This window comes from Orcinus orca, chromosome 10 (genome assembly GCF_937001465.1).
Source record: "Orcinus orca chromosome 10, mOrcOrc1.1, whole genome shotgun sequence".
Taxonomy (NCBI): domain Eukaryota; kingdom Metazoa; phylum Chordata; class Mammalia; order Artiodactyla; family Delphinidae; genus Orcinus; species Orcinus orca.
In genome coordinates, this window is record NC_064568.1 from 6,317,401 (window position 1) to 6,338,820 (window position 21,420).

Genomic DNA, 21,420 nt, shown 5'->3' on the forward strand with positions numbered 1-21,420 from the left:
AATGCCATCAACTCTAAAATGCGTTCTTTTAGCACTATTTATCTTGTTGTCTCTGAAATCAGGATGTCCCCCAGGTGGCATGTAGTTAGCACTCTCTGAGTGTAAGGGACCTGGCTCAGAGCTGATCCTTTCATCATCACTTTGGCTGAGTTACGGGCTCTGTCGGTTAAAATATTTTTAAATCAATTTAATTTAAATCAATTGCTGTTTGATGTTTAGAACGTCTTTTTAAAAGATTACACTGTGTTTCACAGACAGAGGGTTCAAGTTGATACTGTAAAGCAAATATAAATCATTAGAGAAATGATCACGATCCTGTATTTTCTTGCAAAGAAACAACCAAGTACTTTATGGATCTGAGAAGATACGCACCAGTAGACGAAGCTGGGTTATGCTGTTACTGCAGTACATGCAAACTGATCGCTGTTGTACCTCAAACAATACACCTGCAGACAGGAGAACCTGCCGGTTCCTTTGGGAGAGAGAAATAATCTTCAAAGCAACAAGAGTCCGGTGTGGTTATTTCACGTGTCACAAAGGAATAACCAACGTTAACGTAATGTAGAGCAGATTAACTAGCAGTATTTCTGCTTCTGACGTACATCCTTCTTCACTGGACCTATTATGTACCTTCTGGCATATAAAATAACAGTGTAACTTAGAACAGGTAAAATATGGCATGTCAGAGGTTTCTCATCTTTTGGGGGACACAGGTCCTTTTGAAAATCAGATGATAGCTATGGACTCATACCCTAGAAAAATGTACTTATTCACATGATCCCATCATTTTTTTAAGATTTTTTTTTGATGTGGACCAATTTTAAAGTCTTTATTGAATTTGTTACAATATTGCTTCTGTTTTTTTATGTTTTGGTTTTTTGGCCGTGAGACACGTGGGATCTTAGCTCCCCAACCAGGGATCGAACCCATACCCCCTGCATTGGAAGGCGAAGTCTTAACCACTGGACTGCCAGGGAAGTCCCCTGATCCCATCATTTTTATACAATTCCGAGGGGTTTCAGGGGCCCCCCTGCAGCATCCCTGGGCACCAGGTAAAGAAATCCTAACACACAAACTGATGACTCTACTCCACATCCCTCTGTCCGAGCTCCAGGCTTCCCGTCCACCACCCGGACATCTCCACGTGCAGTCTCAGAGGCACTGCAAACGTAACGGGTCCCCAAAGAGAGGCATATCTCCCTCAGTTCCGGCCCAACTTCTCCCTCCCCTGACACCACCCCATCTCACTCAACAGCTCCACCAAGCACGGGCACTCAAGCCAGGAAGCTGCCTGGACTTCTCTGCCCCCGACACCCTCTGCGTTCAGTCACCGAGGGCGGATGCTCACCCTTGTGTACTTCTCAAACCGTCCTCTTCTCTCCGAAAGCTGCCACCACCTCCTACCGAACGACTACTATGTGGAATGCAGCCTCAGGTCCCATGTACCCATTCCCCATGCCACAAGCATGGTGGCCTTTCTCTAAAGAAAGCCCGGTCACGACACCCCTCTGCTTTAAGCCCTTGGTGGCTCTCCACCACTTTCATCTCGCTAGGTGCCTTCCTAAGCCACCCCTGCCTGCCACTCCAACCCGTCTCCCTCCGTTCCCTGTCAAGGACCGTGCACTGGCCACCCTGAACTTCTTTCTGTTCCCTTCCTGAGCCATGACCCCCCACTCCACCCTCTCTCTGTACCAGCCCACACTTTGCACAGGGACCACATCTTAGGTATTTGCCTCTGTGTCTCCAGGACTTACCAGGGTGCCTGTAATCCAGGAGGTGTTTAATAAATGCATGTCGAAGTAACCTTAAGGCACAGGGTTCCATAAAACACTAATGCAGTACTAAATGCTCTCCTGAGGCAGAAAAACAGAGAGCGTTCTGGTCCCAGCTCTGGGGCCTTGAGCAGGTTACGGCACCTCTCCAAGCCTCAGTGTGCAAATCCAGAAAATGGGAATGAAAACATCTACTTCAAAGGGTTGTTGCACAGGTTAAACAATTTAAGATAAGTTGGCAGTTGCTGCAAAAGCAGTATTGTCACCTAAAGGGCAACCTGGAGACACATAGGGCTATTTTAGGTGACCACAAAGACTGAGGGTCAGCATTTAATGACTCAGGCCTAGGAAAGCTGGCAATCCTGCACGCACAGGGACAGTCCCGCACAACAATACTGCCCTGTTTTTCATGATTTCTAAACGTGCCACCACACACTCATGGGTGTGGGCTGCTTATAATTATTAAGCCTAGAATCTGATTCTGCTTTACATATAACCTCAAAGTATATTTCACTTCATTTTAATATAAACTGAATTTTCCAGAAATGCAATTACCATATAAATTGAAGGTGGATGGTACTATCTTTTATTCAGTGCTTTACCAAATGTTATCCATCATTTAAGAAGATCACGTCACTACCGGCGATGCCACCAGTGGAACCTGAGTAGCCAGTGCCACTCCCTTCTATGAGTCCATGTTTGTAGCCACGGTATTCACGGAGATTCTATAATAATGTAGGTGCTAGCTCTTATTTCAAGATGTAAAACGTAGAGGAAAAGTACAGACAACATGTGGCTCTCCCATCTCGCAGCCAAATGCAATCACTCCAGGGTGGTGCTGGTACCCGTCGACTAGATGATGTTTGTGTCTGAGCCTTTACATGTTGAAACACATGTTGTTTTATTATAAGTTGCTTCCTTTCTGCTTTTCCTTTAAAATACAGCTGGGATATTATATAGATTTTCGCAGACTTATCTGTGCTGGTAGATTATTTATGACTTGCATTTCTAGGTGGCAAAGGCAGTGTTACAATCCTCACCATCAACAGGGGTGCTGGGTCTATAAACGGGGCTCGTAAAGGCTGTGGTGCCAGTGCTGGCACAGAGGCAGCACCTGTTTCCTGGTGTCAATACGATAACCGTCAGAGCACCGGGCCAGTCATAACTGTTACACAACATACTTGTGATTCAGGGCCACAGCAGTGTCTGGCTTCTGCAGAGTGAGTTACCACCTGCTCCAATGGTCTCACTGGGGGGCTCTCGTTTATTACCCACGGGCGGCTGTCAAACAGGAAGGCAGGCAGCTGCTGCCCAGCACAGAGTGCAATGTGAGGCGTGTCGGGGACCCCTCCACTCTCCTCAAATACATCCTTGCTCAAGAACTCTCAATGGCTCCCCGTTGCCCACCTGCCCACGGGACCTAGTCTAGCCCGACCCTGGAGTCTGGCCCAGCCTATCGCTTCCAACTTCCACAGCCATGCTTGATGGTCCCTTTCCTTACCCCTCCTCCTGCACATAGCCATCCTTCAGCGTGAAGCTCACGTCCCACCTCTCCCAGGGGCACTTTCCAGACAGCTCTGGGCCACAGCAACTTCTTTATCCAAACTCTGTACCAGCACTGACCAAGCCATCATTTGACAGTTCATCTATACTACAAAATGCTGTTAATTATCTTCAAGTGAGTGAATCCAATCTTACTGCCCCACTAGACTGAAAACTCTTTTAAGCTGGAGAATGGGTTTATAGAAATTACAAGGCATAAAATAAAAACAATAGCGATTTGTGTGTTTACTGTGTGATAAGCAGATAATTTAAAGGCAGCACCTCACTTAAGCTTCACAGCAACCCAACGAGATGGGTCCTCTGACTGCCCCCAGTGAAGGCTGAGGAAACAGCTCAGAGGCAAAGAAAGGCCCACCCCCAGGGTCATGCTGGAGGCAGAGCTGTGATGCAAACTCCTGTCCGCCGGGCTCTGCTCTCTCCCACCCTCCCACCACCGGTGGGCCCGTAGTGAGCACTCGGGCCGGGGGGCGGCTGAAGGTTCACTTACTGAGGGCTCTGCATTCACCAGTGGGAAGAACAGTGGTTGGGGATCGGCTTCCACCTTGGCGGACCTGGGTTCGAATCCTGCCTCTGCTAGCCATGTGACCCATGCCCATCACCTACGCCTCCGGGACTTAATTTATAAAGTGGGCGTGCTGACCCTCACCTGACCGTCTTCTGTAAAGTTAAATTAGACAATGAACAGAGAGTGCCGAGCCCAATGTCAGGCATACAGTAGGTGCTCTGTAAAAGGCATTTCCTTAGCTTGGGGGGAGGACCCGAGCTTTGAACCTGGGCAGCCTGACCCCTTAGCTTCTGTGCCCCCTGCTCATCTCCCTGCACCCCCTCGACCTGCAGTCACCCTCCATTTGCTCATCATCCCCAGAGAGGGTCTCGCACCTACAGCTGCACACAGGTCACACGCAGCTGCCATCCACCCTGCCTCCTTTTCCACTTCTCTCCCCCGAGAACGGTTTTCCCTCTGCTGTTTCTTTAGCCACAGGAGGGCAGGGGGCGGGCAGGGCGGGGAAGAGAGCTTGGTCGTGTGACTGCCAGGAAATGCTTTAGAACTTTCACCTCAATCAATCAAACAGGTCCTAGCATGTGACAGGCATCACACACTTGTTGGCTGATTGAATCAACACGCGATAGTTCCCAGCACCTACCACGTGGGCTACCCCGGGGACAGAGAAATGCACAAGGGCCCCCGACAAGCCAGGGGTGCTCTGTCAGCATACACAAAGAGGAAGAAAGAGGGAAGGAAAAAGGGAGGAGGGAGGAAACAGGATGTAAGCTAGCTTTTTGGCCTTTGTACGTGGTTCCTTTTACCTGGAATCTCCTTTCTCCTCTGCCTTTGGGTAATTAATAACCACCCGTACCTCCCCAGCCAGCATGGATCCCACTGCTTCCTGCATTTATCCCCAGCACAGTGATATTTTGTAACTGCCTGTTTACCTGTCTTCTAAACTCTAGCCTTTAAACTTGTTTAGAGTTGATATCTGTGGTCCTGGGCACAGGACACGGTACACAGGACATGTTTAATAAATATTTGCCCTACAGGGTAGGAAATCACTCTGGGCCCACAAGCCCAGCAGTCACGAGACGACGAGAGGCAAACTCAGGGCAGCTGGATGCTGCCGAGACGAGAGCCATCAGGGGAGTGAAGAGAAAGCCGCGAAGGATGAGGGTGGGAGGGGCCCTGAAGGCTTCCCGGAGGAGAAGAGAAAGCAAGAGCTGGAAGGGGGCAAAGTGCCCCGGTCACCCTGCTCATCTGTCAAGTGAACATGGAGAAGGGAGCGCTGGTGGAAAGTGGGGACAGGGAGGCGGGTCTGAGGGAACAGGTGTTTGGGGTGAAGGAGACTTACCTCTTTCATCCAATCCTAACATTTCCCAAATGCCAGGACCGGACTTGAGCTGGGCCTTCAACCATGAGCATCTGGGCATGAGGAGAGAGATGCTGGGGGGCCCAGCCCGGCTGGAAGCAGGGGGTGGGAAGGGAAAGTAGACAAAGATTCTTGGGGCAGATAAGACTGATTCTGGCAGAGGTTTCACACCCTGTCGCCTTCCTAGCAAAATGATCTCCCATAGGGAAGGAAAGCCACGTGAATGATCTCCCATAGGGAAGGAAAGCCACGTGAATCAAGCACTCCCATTAGCATTTTCAGTGACTGGAAAAACTGTAAGTATCTTGAGGCCAGTAAGTCATGGAAGAGTTTACGATGTCATGAAAGATTTATTCAATGGAATTTAAAAATCGTCTTTTGGCAAAATGGGGGCAGCAGGAAGGCTCTGTGATGAAAAAGGCAAAACATTCAATTCTATCATGTTATGATTAAATGAGGTACAAGCTATGGTTATACGAAATGTGTATAAGGATTGGAGGGCAACAGGGAAGTGATTTGGGGGGGACCATTGTTCACTTTGAAATAGCTATTGTTACATATTCTTTGGGCAATTTTTAAGACTCAGAGTAGGTGCTATAGATGCTGGGAAGCTATGGTGGAGTTCTGAGGGAACAGGTGCATAACGAAAGCCACGGTTAAGAAAGCAGAGTCTGGCAGTGGTCAACACGCGGCCTGGGTCTGGGTGGCCTGCTGTGCCAACATCCAGGGGTGAGGTGGGGGGCACGTGGATGAAGGTGCTGGGAAGGCTCTGCTAGGTGGCTAGGCTACAGTCCCAGTTATGCAAGCAAACACTAATCTGGGTGTTGCTGTGAAGGTGCTTTATAGATGTGATTGAAGTCCATAATCAGTTGACTTTAAGTAAGGGAGATTGTTCTAGATGATCTGGGTAGGCTGATCCAATCGGTTCAAAGGCCTTAAGAGCAGAACCAAGGTTTCCCTAATGGAGAACGCCCACCTGTGGGCATCGTTTCCTGCAGAGAGCTACAGCCCACCCTCTGGACGCCAGACTTGCCCAGGCAGCCCTCACCACCACCAATTCCTCAACGGAATCTCTGAATACGTATCTCCTGGCTCTGCTGCTCTGGTTGAATGCTGACCGACAAAGATGGCCACAGGGGTGGGGAGCAGAGGGGATCTGCAGACACCCTGGTGGGAGACAAGCGCAGTGGAGTGACGGACGCCTCCACAACACGCCAGTCCCCTGCTTAGCCCCCGGCCTGCATTCTGCACAGGCTCACGCCATCCCTCACTGCTCCCCCAGATGTCTCTTTGGGCCTTTGCCTGTCACTGTTCCCACCACATCTGTCAGAGCCAGCCCACCCGTCACCTGCCCGGAGCCTCCTGGACATGCTGACCCCTCCCACCCCACCCCCGGCATGCTCTGGCTGCCAGGACTCAAAAGTTCTCTCCCTAGTGACACCAGCGCAGCCCCCCCACCTGTCACTGCACCTGTCACGCTACCCTTGAAAGAAGGGGAAACGGAGGCCCAGGGAAATGGAGTAACACAGACAGCCAGGGAGGGCAATGGTGGCCGCACTAACTCATGCCGCTGGCGGGTTGTGGGGCAGGACTCTTGACACCAAACGTCGGCTCATTCCATCCTTCATCACTAGCTCTGTCTTCAGCTTCTCTGCCCAATTCTGGAGGGCAGGGTACACAGCTAGCCATTCTTTTAAACTCCCCCTTGCAGTGCTCAGCCTGGTGCTAATATTCAGGAGGCTCAACATAAACACTTCTGCCCGTTTCTGGTTCAGCCCATGACACCTCGCTTGGTCTCACATGGAGTGCAAAGCCGACTTGACTCCTTGACGCTGCCATGCGGGAGGGTGGCTCGTTTCCCAGGGAGACGGCCGCACGTGGATGGGCTGCGGGCAGGGCCGGGCTCCCCGGGGCGCTCCAGAAGGGTTAACAGCGCCCACTCCCCTTGGGCCCCCCTCTGTACTCCGAGGGCTTTCTCAGGAGGCGGCCAGCCCCGCGGGACCCCTCCCACCCAGAAACCACTCAGACTTTGGGGGGCCTTTGTGCTTTAATAAAGACGGTATTACTGAGTCGCAAAGCTTCCCTCCTTTCCAACCCTCCTCGCTGCCAGGGTTCCCGCTAAAGGTGAAGCGCCGTCATTCAAGGCCAAAGAAAGGGCTGAATCAAGACGCTAAACTCTTTTGACTTAATGTTACAATCTACGGCTCTCCCCGGACCAGTTGTGTGAGAAGTGCTCCCAACATCGCACAAAGGCCCCTCAGCAGTGGCTTGGGGTGTCCTCGGGCTCTGGGGGCGGAAGGCAGGGGATCTCCTTGCGGGGCTCTCTGCATGCATCTCATGAACGCTCTAGTTTCCTCTCTGAATGCAGACAGCAGCCGGGCGCTGGAAGAGCCCCACCACCAACGCCGTCCCCGCTTGCTTCAGGCTGCAACAAAGGCCACTTGAGGGCCGAGAGACAGCACTGCCCAGTTCCTTTCCTGGGCCTGTTCTCTCCCCTTTCACACATCTTTCCCTTTCATTCCCCCCTGCCCCCTTTACTCCTGCTTTATGCCTCATTGAATCCATCAGCCACTTTATGGGGCACTCCTGAAGCATAAATGTTCTGTGGGGGGCTCCTGAGGGTTTCCCTGCTGGCAGCTCCAAACCCCCTTGGTGGTAGTGGGAGGGAGGGAGAAAAAGGCACACACTCGAGGGAGGAGCCACGGATGGCCCCTCCAGGCTGCATCTCCGTCTGGCAGGTCTGGGATAAGCTGGAGGCAGCAGGCACCCTCACCGGCCAAGAGGCCCCGCCCTGCTCCTCCCTGCTCCCGAAGGGGTGTGATCCCTCACGATCTTAGGGCAAGCAGCTTAAGCCCGTGAGCCTTTGTCTTCCCATCTGTAAAATGGGGATAGCAATCGTACCTTTCTCATAGGGTTGTCTTAATGGCTCAGTGGGCTAATGTAGCAAGCGCCTTAGAACAGGGCCTGGATCAAAGTGCCACTGAAACATCTGCTTTACCATCACCATCATGCAGAGAACGCGGGCTGTTTAAGGGCCCTTGCACAAATGTAACAGGAACAGGCTGTGGTTATCAGCGGGAAGACAGGTGAAGGGGAGTAAGAGGTACAAACTACTAGGTATAAAATAAATGAGTTACAAGGATGATGTAAGTACAGCACAGGGAATATAGCCAATATTTCCCAATAACTTTATATGGAGTATAATCTATAAAAACATTGAATCGCTATGTTGTACACCTGAAACTAATATTGTAAGTCAACTACACTTTAATAAAAGAAAGAGTCCTTGTACTACCTCCAACTCCTCTACTTGTTTGTGAATGAAGGAAGGAAAAGAAAAAAATAAATCAATTCAAGGCTATTTGCAGCTGTTTCTGTGTGAGTGTGTCTGTGTGTGTTTTCTTCTTTCCTGCCTTGGTGTCCTGGAGCTCTGAAAAGAATAAAAACAGTGGCCTAAAGCAGTGAACAGGCAGGATTCTGCTTAAAACCCCAGCTAATCCTGCAGCTTCCTTTAAAGTGGCACTAGGAGGAGGCAGGGAAGAGGCCAGAACTATTTTTGTAGCACCCTCCCCTCCCAACCACTGCTCCTGGAGACCAGGAAACGAGGGGGAAAAATCCATAAATCATCCTCTGAGAGGAGGACAGAAGAAGGAACCGCCAGGGGGACAGAGCAAAGAACAGCGGCCAGCTGGGCAGGGAGTGCGGGTGGCATGAGGGGGCACCTGACTAGCTGGTGGGCAGGGAGGGCTGCCTGCAGAGGGCAGAGCATCTAGGCAAGAGCTGGGCAAGCCGCCCCATTCAAAACTCAAAAGAGAGAGAAAGGTCTTAGGATCCTGTGCAGCATCGGGTCCCGCAGAAGGAGGACGCCACACCAAAAGGTGTCTCTGATTGGACACTTCTCTCCATCCCGCTGCACCTTCCCCCTGGTCACCCGCTACTAGAGCTCCCCAGCCTCTCCGCTCCCACCCGTCCATTGTCCACGAGTAGCCAGAGCCAGCTTTTCAGGATGAAAGTCAGATCGTGCTACCCCTGCTTAAAAATTTTCAGCGGCTCTCCACAGCCCTTAGAATAAAATCCCCGACCCTTCACCATGGCTGTTAGTCTGCCCCCTGCCCCATCACGTGCTAACATCGACTCCATCTGGCCTCCACCTTTACTTTGCCTCTCAAATTCACCGAGTCCTTCCCACTTGAGAATTTCATCTGCGCTGCTCACCAGGCCAATCCCTTCACATCCTTCCCATCACAGATGGGGGCCTCTCTCAGGGAGGCTTTCCTGGCCCCCCCGTGAGAATGTCTCCTGCCCTAATTCTTCCCCCTCAAGGCCCCCGTCCTCCGCCCACAGCGTTTCTATAGCTGCTTGTTCTCCATCTCCCCCACCAACAGTCAGCTTCACAGTCTGACTCGCTCACCACTGAAAAGAGCCCCCAGCCTGGTACCTGGCACACAGTAGGTGAGCGATAAACATTTAATGAATGAACAGAAGAATCAATGAGTAACATCCATAGCAAGTGAGCATTTGGATACAAGAACCAGAACATTTAGGAGCTGGAAAGGCTGGGGTGAGATTTTAAGATTCCTTCAGAAAAGCTCTCCATTGCAAACAATCACTGTAGCTTTTCAGCATCTGAAGTGGTCCACGTTTGGGGTGACAGCAGTTTAGGTGTTAGTTTCTTGTTACATGGCAAATAGTTTGCATTAATTAGTTTAACAGAGGAGAGATCCATGAACTTTTTCTGTGAAGGGCCAGATAGTGAATATTTTAGCCTTTGTGGGTCACACAAACTCTGTTGCAACTACTCAGCTCTGCCATTGTAGTAGCACAAAAGCAGCTGAAGGCAACGCAGAAACATATGGATGTGGCTGTGTTCCAATAAAACTTTATTTACAAAAGCAGGCCATAGGTGAAATCTGGCCAAAGGCCAATGCTGACCGATCCCCGGGTCGGACTAAGGCCTAGCAAAGCCACAAGAGAAGGACACGTAGTAAGGACCGTTTTTTTCAGTCTTCAAAGAATATGCATAGCGGGGACTAGGCTATCACCATTCCCTAACGTTGCTTCCATGCTGTAGGATGACAACATAGAATAAAGACAGGAGCACCTCGAATTTATTTGAAATTATTGTTTCATAGAACATAAAGGATTTCAGTTGTGTCATTCTGCATGTCAGCAATATGTTTGTGCAAATGGGAAGTTCTAAGAGCAATTTTCACTCTGGAGGTCCTGGGGAGCTACTGTTGAATGTCTAGGTGGGTGGCTGAGTGGATGGACGGACAATAAAAATGGACAAGACAGGATGCTTTCTAGGGTGATTACAAAGTAGACTTGGTCAACAACTGGAGAGGTTAGGTGAGAAGTTGTCAAAACAAGTTAGTGGTTTGAGGCCTATGAGACCAGAGGGAGGACCTGGTGGCGGCGATGGGCAAGATGGATTTGGTGGGCAAATAAAAAAAAAAAAAACAAGGAAAGAGCAAAGCCAGTCTTTTCAACAAATGGACATCCACATGCAAAAATGAATCGAGACACACACCTCACACCCTTCACAAAAATTAACTCAAAACGGGTCATAGATCTAAATGCACAACTATTAAACTCCTAGAAGATAACATAAGGGAAAACCTAGATGACTTTGGGTATGGCAAAGACTTTTAGATAAAATACAACACCAAAAGTACAATCTATGAAAGAGCTAGTTGATAGGCTGGACTTCATTAAATTAAAAACGTCTGTTCTGCAAAAGACAATGCCAAAAAAATGTGAAAACAAGCCACAGACCAGGAGAAAATATTTTCAAAAGACCCATCTGATAAAGGACTGTTATCCAAAATACACAAAGAGCTCTTAAAACTCAACAATAAGAAAACAAACAACCGATTTCAAAATGGGTCAAAGACCTTAACGGACACCCCACCAAAGAGATATACAGACAGTAAATAAGCATATGAAAAGATGCTTCATATCACCTGTCATCAGGGAAATGCAAATTAAGACAATAAAGAGATACCACTACATATCTATTAGGATGGCCCACATCCAAAACGCCAACGATGCCAAATGCTGGCAAGGATGCAGATAACAGGCATTCTCTCATACTGCTGTTGGGAATACAAGATGGTACAGCCAATTTGGAAGGCAGTTCATGGTTTCATACAAAACTAAGCATGCTCTTACCATAAGAACCAGCAGTCACGCTCCTTCATATTAATACAAAGGAGTTGAAAACATATGCCCGTACAAATGCTTGCACGTGACTGTTCACAGCAGCTTTACTCCTAATTGTCCAACTTGGAAGCACCCAAGATGTCTGTCCATAGGTGAATGGATCAACAAACTGTGGTACGTTCAGACAGTGGAACATTACTCAGTGATAAAAAGAAATGAGCTATAAAGCCATGAAAAGACATGGAGGAAACGTAAATGCACATTACTAAGTGAAAGAAGTCAACCTAAAAAAGCTACATACAGTATAATCCCAATGATATGGCATTCTGGAAAAGTCTAAACTATGGAGACAGCAAAAGACTGGTTTTTTTTGTGTGTGTGTGTGGTTGCCAGGGATGGGGAAGGGGGGAGATGAACAGGTAGTGCACAGAGGATTTTTAGGGCGATGGGACTATTCTATATGATACTATAATGGTGGATCCATGCCATTACACATTTGTCCAAACCCACAGAATGTACAGCACCAAAAGTGAACCCTAATGTAAATTACGGACTTTGGGAGATTAGGATGTGTTTAAGTAGGTTCATCAGTTGTAACAAATGTACCACTCTGGCGGGGGATATTGATAATGGGGGAGGTTATACAGTGTTGGGGGCAGGGAGTGCATGAGAAATCCCTGTACTTTCTGCTTCATTTTGCTGTGAACCTAAATCTGCTCTAAAAAATAAAATCTTTAAAAACAAAAAACAAGGACACAAGAAAATCACAAAGATGTCTCCATGTCTTAGCCACTTGATTTCCATTATCAGTTGAAAATGATTATCATCCAGAAGATGACCAGTTATAAACAGCCTGGACGTTTCCTCCTGAAGAAAGCAAGTGTTTCAGAATCCTATATTTTCTCAGGACTTGATATACAATTGAGAAACGTTCTTATTTATTTTGTTAATCCAGACTTGTGAGAATTTCCAATATTGTCCAGAGAGAGAAGAAAAATAACCTTGTAGAGCTAAAACCAGGGCAAGAAAATAAATGGCTTACTAAGCCCCTGCCACGCGCTCAGAAATCGGATCCATGTGTTCTCTTTGAACCTGGACGTGAACCCACAGCTGGAGGTATGAGAACAGATGAGTACCAGGCCTAGGGAAGGCAGACAGATCTGGATTTGGATCCCAGCTCTGCTCTTCCCAAGCAGGGTGGTCTTAGGCAAATCTTGTGGCCTCTCTGGGCCTCCACTTCCTTATTTATATAATAGGGTTTGGACTTAAACCCTCCCAGCTCGGACAAGCTATATTCTAACATTCCAGAGCCAGTTCTCCGCCATTAGAAGCCCCACGTTCATAGGACCCGACTGTCTAACTGTTCCCCAGTGTGTGCCAGCACCTCGCAGGGAGGCCCTGCCCAGGCAGGATTCATCCGTTCCTCAAATGTTCACTAAGCAACAGCCATGTGCCACTCGCTATGTACCAAAGCTGGAACCTAGCTACTCTCTCTCCAGCCAGAGCAGCTTCTTCTGAGAGTTGATGTTGCTTGCCCTGACTCTGGGAGATGCTGCATGCGGGCCTCTGTGATGTCAGAAGGATGAAAAGCACTGAGGAAGGCGCAGGAGGAGATGGAGTGAAGGTCACATACAGCGATTGTCCTTGGTGGGAGCAATGACGCCAACACAGCGTCGGGGCCCACACACCGCCCCTCGGGCCGCTAGAGAGCACTGCTACACCTTCACCTATCACCTTGCCACGGCTTCATCTGTGATCTGCTTATTTGTGATGTGATCCGAAATCCCTACTTACAGAGCCACCTGCCAAGAGGCTGAGCCTGCAGCGTCTGCATGAACTCCTGAGCAGGGGATGGGCTCTCAATTGAGTTAAGGCTGGGGTTATAGTTTTTGCCTTGGAGACAGGATGCGGCCAGGAACTTTTTCCAAGTTAATGAAATTTCAGAAATTTCTGGTGCAGCCCAGGTATGGAGAGCACGCTGGAACTTGGGATGTAGAGGAAGAGCCAACTCGGGCGTGGCCTGGACAACAGCAGGAATATGGAGTTCTCGCTGCTTCCTTCAACTGACTCCTGAGGGCGGCTCTGGCCAGGGTCCCGCAGGCAGGCGGCAGGGGCAACCTCTGCCCACTCAGGAAGACTCAGATGACCCTGTGTTTATTTTTAACTGTTTTTGTACAAAATCGAAAAGCCTTTGGACACTGGGCTCATGTTCAAGGTGAGATGAATGATAAACAGCAACAAAAGCATCAGACCCTCTCCTGAGGAGCCCACATGCTGATCCGGGCTCTCCTGGTCTCCCCAAACTGTCAGCTGTGACCTACAGAACCTTGTCATTTATAAACAGCCAGGGAGCTGGGCCACCAGACCAGGTCCTAACCTGACACTTACTCACTGTGAGACCGTGGACAAGTCCCTTCTGCTCTCTGAGCCTCAGTTTCCTCATGCATAAAATACGGGTGCAGATGGACCAGATAATCTCTAAGGAACCTCACAGGTCCAGCAAACCACATCTCATCCTGGACACTTACCCTGGTCTTGGGCATGAAACATGGGGAAGAGCCCATGAAACCCAGTCTTGAGGAAAATACTGAATTGTTCATACGACTTCAGCATTTCCCTTAATAGCCCCATTTAGATCCAGCTGCAACCAACAACCATGGAGCACCCACTATGTTCTAGGCAGTCTCGTCAACGGCCTCTTCATAACCAATCCACGAGGAAACTGTCATTGCCCTCAGGTCACAGACGACAGGAATGATGGCACACTCACCCAGAGGCACGGGCTATGTGGTCACCGAGGCTTGGGGTTAATCCCAGCCCTCCCCTCCCTACCTGAGTGTCCTTGAGCAAGTTACGTCACCCCGCGAAGCCTCAGTTTCCTCATCTGTAAAATGGAGATAATGCTAGCCCCTGCGTCTCATGGGGTTGTTTCAAGGTCTGAATGGAAGGGGCATCTGAAGTACTTAATAACCGTCACCTTGCCTTCCCTAAATCTTCTCTGAAACCTCTCGGAACATAGCTCACCGGTTCTTCCTTGATACCCGGTCCCTGCCTTAGGATTCTCTGACACACAGGCTCAATGTCGCAGCCAATGGCAAGCTTCCTCCTGAGGGCCGAGTGGAATGAAATTCTGCCGTGGCCCAGGTCCAGGCCCGAGAGCCCAAAGCCACACATGCACGTGGACAGCCCATGCGCGCACCCGCACCAAAACCTCATCACTGCAGCCCTCGCTGGCCCAGCACGGACTCGCGGAAAGGTGGTCATCACAGTAGGAGCAATAAGAGCACCACCCATGATACCTCCTCCCTTTTTTCTATGGTTCACAAAGCACGTTCACATATGTCACCTGGGTAGGGTAGAGGCTGTGCTTTATTTTTCTTTACATACCCACTGAATAATGCTAGGTATTAAGCAGATTCTCAGAAACTACTTCTTGAATGAATAAGTTTTATAACAAGATGTTTTTAAATCACCGTCTACTCAGCACATATGATCAGTTCCCCATTCTGCTAAGTGCCGAAATGTGCAGCCTTGCATTTCACTCCTACAACCATCCCTGAGACGAGGTCACTCACCAATCCCTGTTTTGCAGAAGAGGAAACAGGCTCAGAGAAGTTAAATGATGCACCCAAGGTCTCAGCCAGTGAGAGAGAGAGACCTGAGATGTGGACCATGGTTCCAGACCCTGGTTCTCACCCCCTCCAGTCTTTCTCCTCTTCTTTAGCCAGAAGAGGCAGCAAGGGGGGCATGGGGGCAGGATGCATGTAGTCGATAATGCAATGAATTTTATGTTTGGAAAAACAAAAAAAATCCTATTGTCTTTAAGATACAAACCAGAGAAAGCAAAGATCAGCAAAATCACCTCGACTGAGGGGACATGAGAGTCTCTGTTCTACTCTCCGGTCCCTGAGGCACAGCTCTGACGACTTTCTAGTCCATCCTTGGCCTCCTTATAGCCCACAGCACGGGGCTTGTTGGTATCTCTTCTGTGTTCTCCTAAGCCCCTCCTGCAGGTCTGCCCGCCTCCCACATTCTAGCAGTTTCCTCTTCATCTCACCTACCCCTGTGGGAGCCAAGGGGACCATCTTTTGCAAAACGTCCCGGAGTTATTAAGTTCCTATTTCCTTGGACGTTTCGTCTTCACCCACTGCCCCAGCCAATAACTTAGAATAAAGTTTATGAGCAACTGCCTACCAGAAGCAGGCAGGCGGGGAGTGACACGGTCAGGGTGACACAGGCATTTAAAAAAAGTCTGATTTTCCTCTTTTCCACAAATGAGGAAACTAACAGCATTGACGCCCAGCCACAGGACCAGGGGTGATGGAAATGGTGGGGACGGGTCAACCTAGTATCCCTAAAAGCAGGTGGCTGCGGCCCAACTCAGCCCAATGCTACCGGGTAGGCGTGCAAGCCCAGCGTGGCCCAATCTTCCCACTCAGCCCACAGCTACTGGGTAGGTCATCAATCCCAGCATGGCCCAATCTTCCAACTTTCCGAGGGACAACAGAGTCCTACTTCTTTTTTCACATATTTCACATGAAACTTCCTGATTTCTGAACGTTGGTAACTAATTCTCCCCCACCTCTTTTCTTTTTAATATGATACATGAGTGGGCTGGACTTGGCCATGAGCTACACATTTATAACCTCTAGTGAGACTTGTGGTACAGATGGCTGTACTCGTCAGACGGCCCTTTGCTGCCCTCACTTCTAAGCCTCCCCGGCGGTTGGTAAGCCTGGGCCTTAGGCTCAGGCCAGTGGCCTGTGAGTGGAAGAGCCGCAGTACCTTCCAGGCCAGGGCAGTGCAGAGCTGGCTGTCTCCCCCCATTTCTCCTCCCCTGTGAGGCACTGGCCCTGGAGGCCACCTGCTGCAGCCGGCACAGCAAGGCTACAAGATGGAGGCTGGTGAGAACTCGGGATCTGTAGCAGAGGCACCCAGCACCACCTGCCCTAGCACACGCCTGGAGTGCAGGTCTTCATTACAAAAACCCCATGGTAGTAGTTCAGCATTTCCTGCTTTCCAAAGCACCTTAACTCTACTTTCCTTATATGACTCTCAACCCAGTTAGAAAACAGGACCAGGCTCTATTATTTCACAGGTGAGCAAACTGAGGCTCAGAAGGTAGAACCGAACACCCCGAGGTGTGTGGCAAACAGGCGGTGGACTGGGATTGCAGCTCTGGACTCCTTGTCTAGCACTCCTCCTAGCCTCCAACTCAGGAGCTGGCCTTCGCCACGTGAGCCCCCTGGCATTCTCTGGGTCCCCTGTGGCTTGTACAAGGACGACTCGCCCCTCCCCTGCCCACGGCTAGCTAAAGATCCACCTCTTACTTTTCCTGTGGACTTGGTCCCCTTCCAGATGCAGAAGTAACAGATGGTCCAGGCTGCCAGCAGACACAAGGCCAGCTCCCAGCGAAGGTTCCCGATGTGCTCGATCCCATCTGAGATGGCCAGGACCCGGCGCCTGCAGAAGGGAGGGCAGAGAGTCACGGGGGTTGGAGATAGCCCACACTGACCCCACCATAAGCAAAGCTAGTGCTGCAGAGGGGCAAGGACAGCCCACTCATTCGCCCACCATTCACCAAGGGTCTTCTCTGAGCCAAACTCAGGGCCGGGTGTGGGAGCCTCAGAAAGGAGAAAGACTCAGCCACAGCCTTCATGGATTCGCTCCATGGGGGATAGGATGCGGGTTAGCAGATGGTTTATGGAAACAGTATGGTAAGAGCTGCAATGGGAAGAAGCACAGGGACTTTGGGAAGACCGAGAAGTACCTAGCCCACCTCAGGGGTGCTGGAAGACGGCAGGACGGTCCATAAACATCCCAGGTCCCTCCCTCAGGGGAGATTACACAACCCTGCTGAACTCAACGGTGGCCAGAGGACTTGCTTTGGCCAGCGGCACACACTTCCCTTCAGACGGAGGCGTTCAGAGGCAGGCGGTGTGGTCCGCCATGTTCTCTTTGCCCTAGTGTGGCTCTCATAACAGAAGCATGTGTCAAGGTGGACCTCTAGAAGCCCAAGTTCCTAAGTGAGTACATGAGCCCTCCTGCCACCCCACATGAGCGGGGTGGCTTTTTTTAAATGCAAGAAGCAAGAAGCAATCTCTGCTGAAAGACAAATGCTGGATGATATCACTCTATGTGGAATCTAAAAAATACAACCAACTAGTGAATAAAACAAAAAAGAAGCCGGCTTCCAGATACAGAGAACAAACTAGTGGCTACCAGTGGGGAGAGGGAAGGGGGGAGGAGCAAGACAGGGGTAGGGTTTTTTTTTTTTAAGGGGTTATTATGGGATTATATAAATCATGGGTGTGAAAATTTTGAAAATTGTAAAGTACTGTAGAACTTAAATAACCTTTCATTCAAAAAAAAAAAAAAAGCCACAAAAACAAAAAGAAACCCAACTCTGTTGCTTCAAGCTACTAAGTAAGATCTTTGTTACTGCAGCATAACCCAAACTCTCCTGACTGCCACAGGTGTCAGAGAAAGCTTTCTGGAAGAAATGATATTTGAGCCAGATTTTGAAGGATGATAGAGTTTAGCCAGGAGAAGGAGGGGGTAAAGATTGTTTTAGGCCCAGGGACTAGCAAAAGCAAAGGCCAGAAAACGGAGCATGGGATACTTGGGGAACGAGGAAGCCCAGAGACCAGAAGCGAAAAGCAGGACAGATAAACAGAGGAGGCATCCTCGGGAGCCTTGAATAGTGTGCCAAGGGGCAGGAGTGTCCCAGAGGGCCCAGGCCACAGGAGAGGGGGACCCTGGCTGCGCTGAGCCAACGTGATCAGCCATGGCCCTCCCTCAGACCCCACCAGTCCTTCAGGGCTGACACAGGCCTGGCTCCTACAACCCAGCCTGGGGTTTGTGTTTCTCTAAAGTCAGACTCGCCACGCTCCATATTGTGCAGAACCATGGCACCAACACAAACCCCCTCCACACTCGCTCCACGAACCCCATGCCGGCTGCCAAGCCACCCCCACCGGGCCACGCCAGTCGCCTGGGCGCTCTGGGAACGTCCTTTGAGAAAGCAGCTCCCATCCCACCAAGCATGAAAGCCTCCCTCAGTGTCTGTCTCCCTGGGAATCCACTCGGGGCCTGATTTTGCATTAATTACTCAATGACACCAATTAGCGCTGGTCTGCAGGCTCCCTCCAGCCCCAGCCCCTGTCGGAGAAATCAGGCAGGCCCCCAAATAAAATTGGGCTGTGTGCAGCCGGGGACTTACTCGAAAGGAAGCCAGCCCTCACACCTATAGGCAGAAGGGGGGACATCTACTAAATATACATTTATTGAGCATGTACTAGGTACCAGGCACTATATTAACACTGAGGATAAAAAGGCACGCATGGTATGGGGCTTGCCCTGTACTAGGATAAGTTGGACAAAAAAAAGTCCAAGTTATCTGAGAAACAAAGGAGACAGCTGCTTAGCTATAACGGTTACTTTATTTGCTTCTTATATCTTAGCAGTCTTTGGCTTTAATTCGTTTTAAAACGACAGGCTGTATTAAATGAAACCTTTAAGAGTATCTATCATTAAAACAGAGCAGCAGGACCCAGAGCATGGCCCTTGTGGGGTGCTTGCCAAAAATACAAAAATTCCTGTGGACCCACTGAGTCTGAATCCTTACAAAATGGTTCCCGGGAAGCTACCTTTTCCTATGTTTCCCGGAGGATTGCTCATGCACAGCAAGGCTTGAGCAACACGGCAGAAGGAGAATTTCCTGGTGTTGGAGAAATGATGTACAGACTCCAAGGGTTTTGTTTGTTTGTTTCTGAGAGGACGTGGACAGGGAGTTAGGGATCCTCTGAGAGGGTACTGAAGGGATGTACTTTCTCCCCAGAGAAATACCCTGATGTGCCCATTCACTCCCCAAATTCTGCAGGAACTTCAGGGTGCTCACAAACTCCCCTGTCTCCAGACTTAGAGCCTCGCAACCGCAGATGCATAAGTACCACCTTACAAACTGCCCCCCGAAGCTTCCCAAACACCCATCAGGTGGCGAATGGGAAAGGACAACCCAGAGCAGGAAAGAAAGCGGCTATGGCAGACGGAAATGCCCAGGGTACTCTCTGTGCCTGTCACTGCAGCCTCGAAATCTCCATTAAAGAAACACTGAGACAGGTCTAGCAGGGCTGTATGCACACCCATGCCCTCTTGCTGGTGAGGTTGTTTCCTGAACAGAGAATCTGAAAACTGCAAACAGCACAGGGACAGAGGGAGAAAGAAGGGAGCAGACCCGCCAGGAGAGAGCTGGTGCAGGCCCCCCTCTTCCACAGTTTGGATGCTGCAAACTTTTGAGTCATGCAGCTGGCTTCGGCGCCCTCTCGCTTAATTGAACAATCTAATTCCCAAAATGGGAAGCAGATTACTAAAAGCTATGCAGGATGAATTGCTCTTTTGTTCCACCAGACATTATTTGAAAACATCCTCAAACTATTTTCTTTAGGTTTAACCAGCACTGACTCTAACTAGCAAGGGACATTGAGTTTCTAAAGAAAGGAGGCTCGGGGACCAGGTTCTCAGCCTGCAGGACTGCGGGGTTGTTTTCAAATCTACAAGGGCAGCCTTTGAGAGCATGGGAGCTGGGACACTCAACTCTGGAGACTTGGAGAAAGCACAGCTCTTCCTGGGAAAAAAACTTTCTTAATGACCCTCCCCCGTGAAGCGCTGGGACAGAAGAAAGGTCTGAATAAGGAAGAGTTTGCTGCCAACACCCTGGCAAAAAAGGACCCAGGAACAGACCTCCCGACACCGTTCAGGGGGCGGGAAATGTGGAAGACTGGATGGGGCCCTTCGGAAGGATTCATTTACCCGAGTAATATTGTGCACCTACTACGAGCCAGGCATGAAAGCAGGTTCTTCATGAAGCATTTTTTTCAGGCCATAAGACTATTTCTGGAGATTTCCACCCAGTACCTGGAGGTGTAATGCCTCTGCTTCTCCAGCCCTGGGCACACACAGAGATGGCTAGGCTCAAAAGCCAGCTCTGCTCCTGACAAGCTATGTGACCTTGGGGAAGGGACGTCACCTCCTTTCCATAGGTTTTCAAGCAGGAACTCATCTCGCCCTCCCAACAATCCTCGAGGTAGACGCAATTGTTATCATCATTTCAAAGATGGGGAAACCGAGGTGCCAGGCGGTTAGGTAACTTGCCCAAAGTCATGCCGAGAGCAAGTGACGGGCGGGATCTGAACCCAGGGATCCTGGCTCCAGGGCCCAGACTTGCAGCTGCAGTGCTAGCTCCTAGATTCCCCCATGACACTAAGAGGTGTTTGGGAAGCTTCGGGGGGCAGTTTGTAAGGAAGCCCTTCCTTCCTTTACAAGTTAAAGCCATGTTGAATGCACCCCCCCAAAGCTACCTCACGTGACTTCGTGCGCTGGGCAAAAGTAGTACACAGCACGCATCCTTCACGCATTTATTAATTTATTCAAGTGATACTTATTAAGGTGTTTTCAGTGTGTCAGGTACTGTGCTACACTTGGGGTCCTTCAAGAGCTCATGGTCCACGGGGGAAGATGGACAAGTGAACAGAGCAGAGTGTGGAGAGGGTCAGGACAGGGAAAAGCAGAGGAACCTCACTGCAGATCTGGCCAGTATCCGGACGTGGGAGCGGGGCTGTGGAGGCCCTGGAGGGTTAACAAAGAAGAGCGAGGCATTTGGGGCAGAAAGTCCACCAAAGGCAAAAGCCAGGAGGCTGGAACAAGGGCTCGATGTGCAGCAGGAAGCGGGGTAAGAAGTGGGGGCAAAGGATGAGGCTGGAGTGATGAGCAAGAGCTGGACTCTGAGCCTTGCTGAGGAGCTGGGGCTTCATCCTGAGGGTGATGGAAGCCGAGAAGAATCTTAAAAAAGAGGAAGACTCCATCAGGTGCATGTTTCCGAAAGCTCTCTTTGGCTGCACTGGAAAGACTGGAGGGTAAGGGTGGAATGGAGCAAGGTGCCCAGTGTGGAGACTTTTGCCTTAATCTGGACAATAAAGAGGGAAGGGCTGGACTAAGGTAGGGAAATGGCCCTGGAGGGGAACAGATGGGCTGGGGAGCAGCAGGGGTGCAAGGTGGCTGCC

General features: G+C 50.0%; 1 protein-coding gene across 2 annotated transcripts in view; it reads right to left on the reverse strand.

Annotated features, from left to right (window-relative positions):
• The window catches only part of SLC6A11 (solute carrier family 6 member 11), a 121,899-nt gene that overhangs the window by 81,181 nt on the left and 19,298 nt on the right, over positions 1-21,420 (reverse strand). For both annotated transcript variants that reach the window (XR_004485908.2, XM_004274837.3), the window contains exon 5: positions 16,690-16,822. Coding sequence is in view for 1 of the 2 variants with exons in the window: in XM_004274837.3 (XP_004274885.2) it covers positions 16,690-16,822 (133 nt within the window). In the remaining variant the exon portion in view is untranslated. The remainder of the gene's footprint in view (positions 1-16,689; positions 16,823-21,420) is intronic.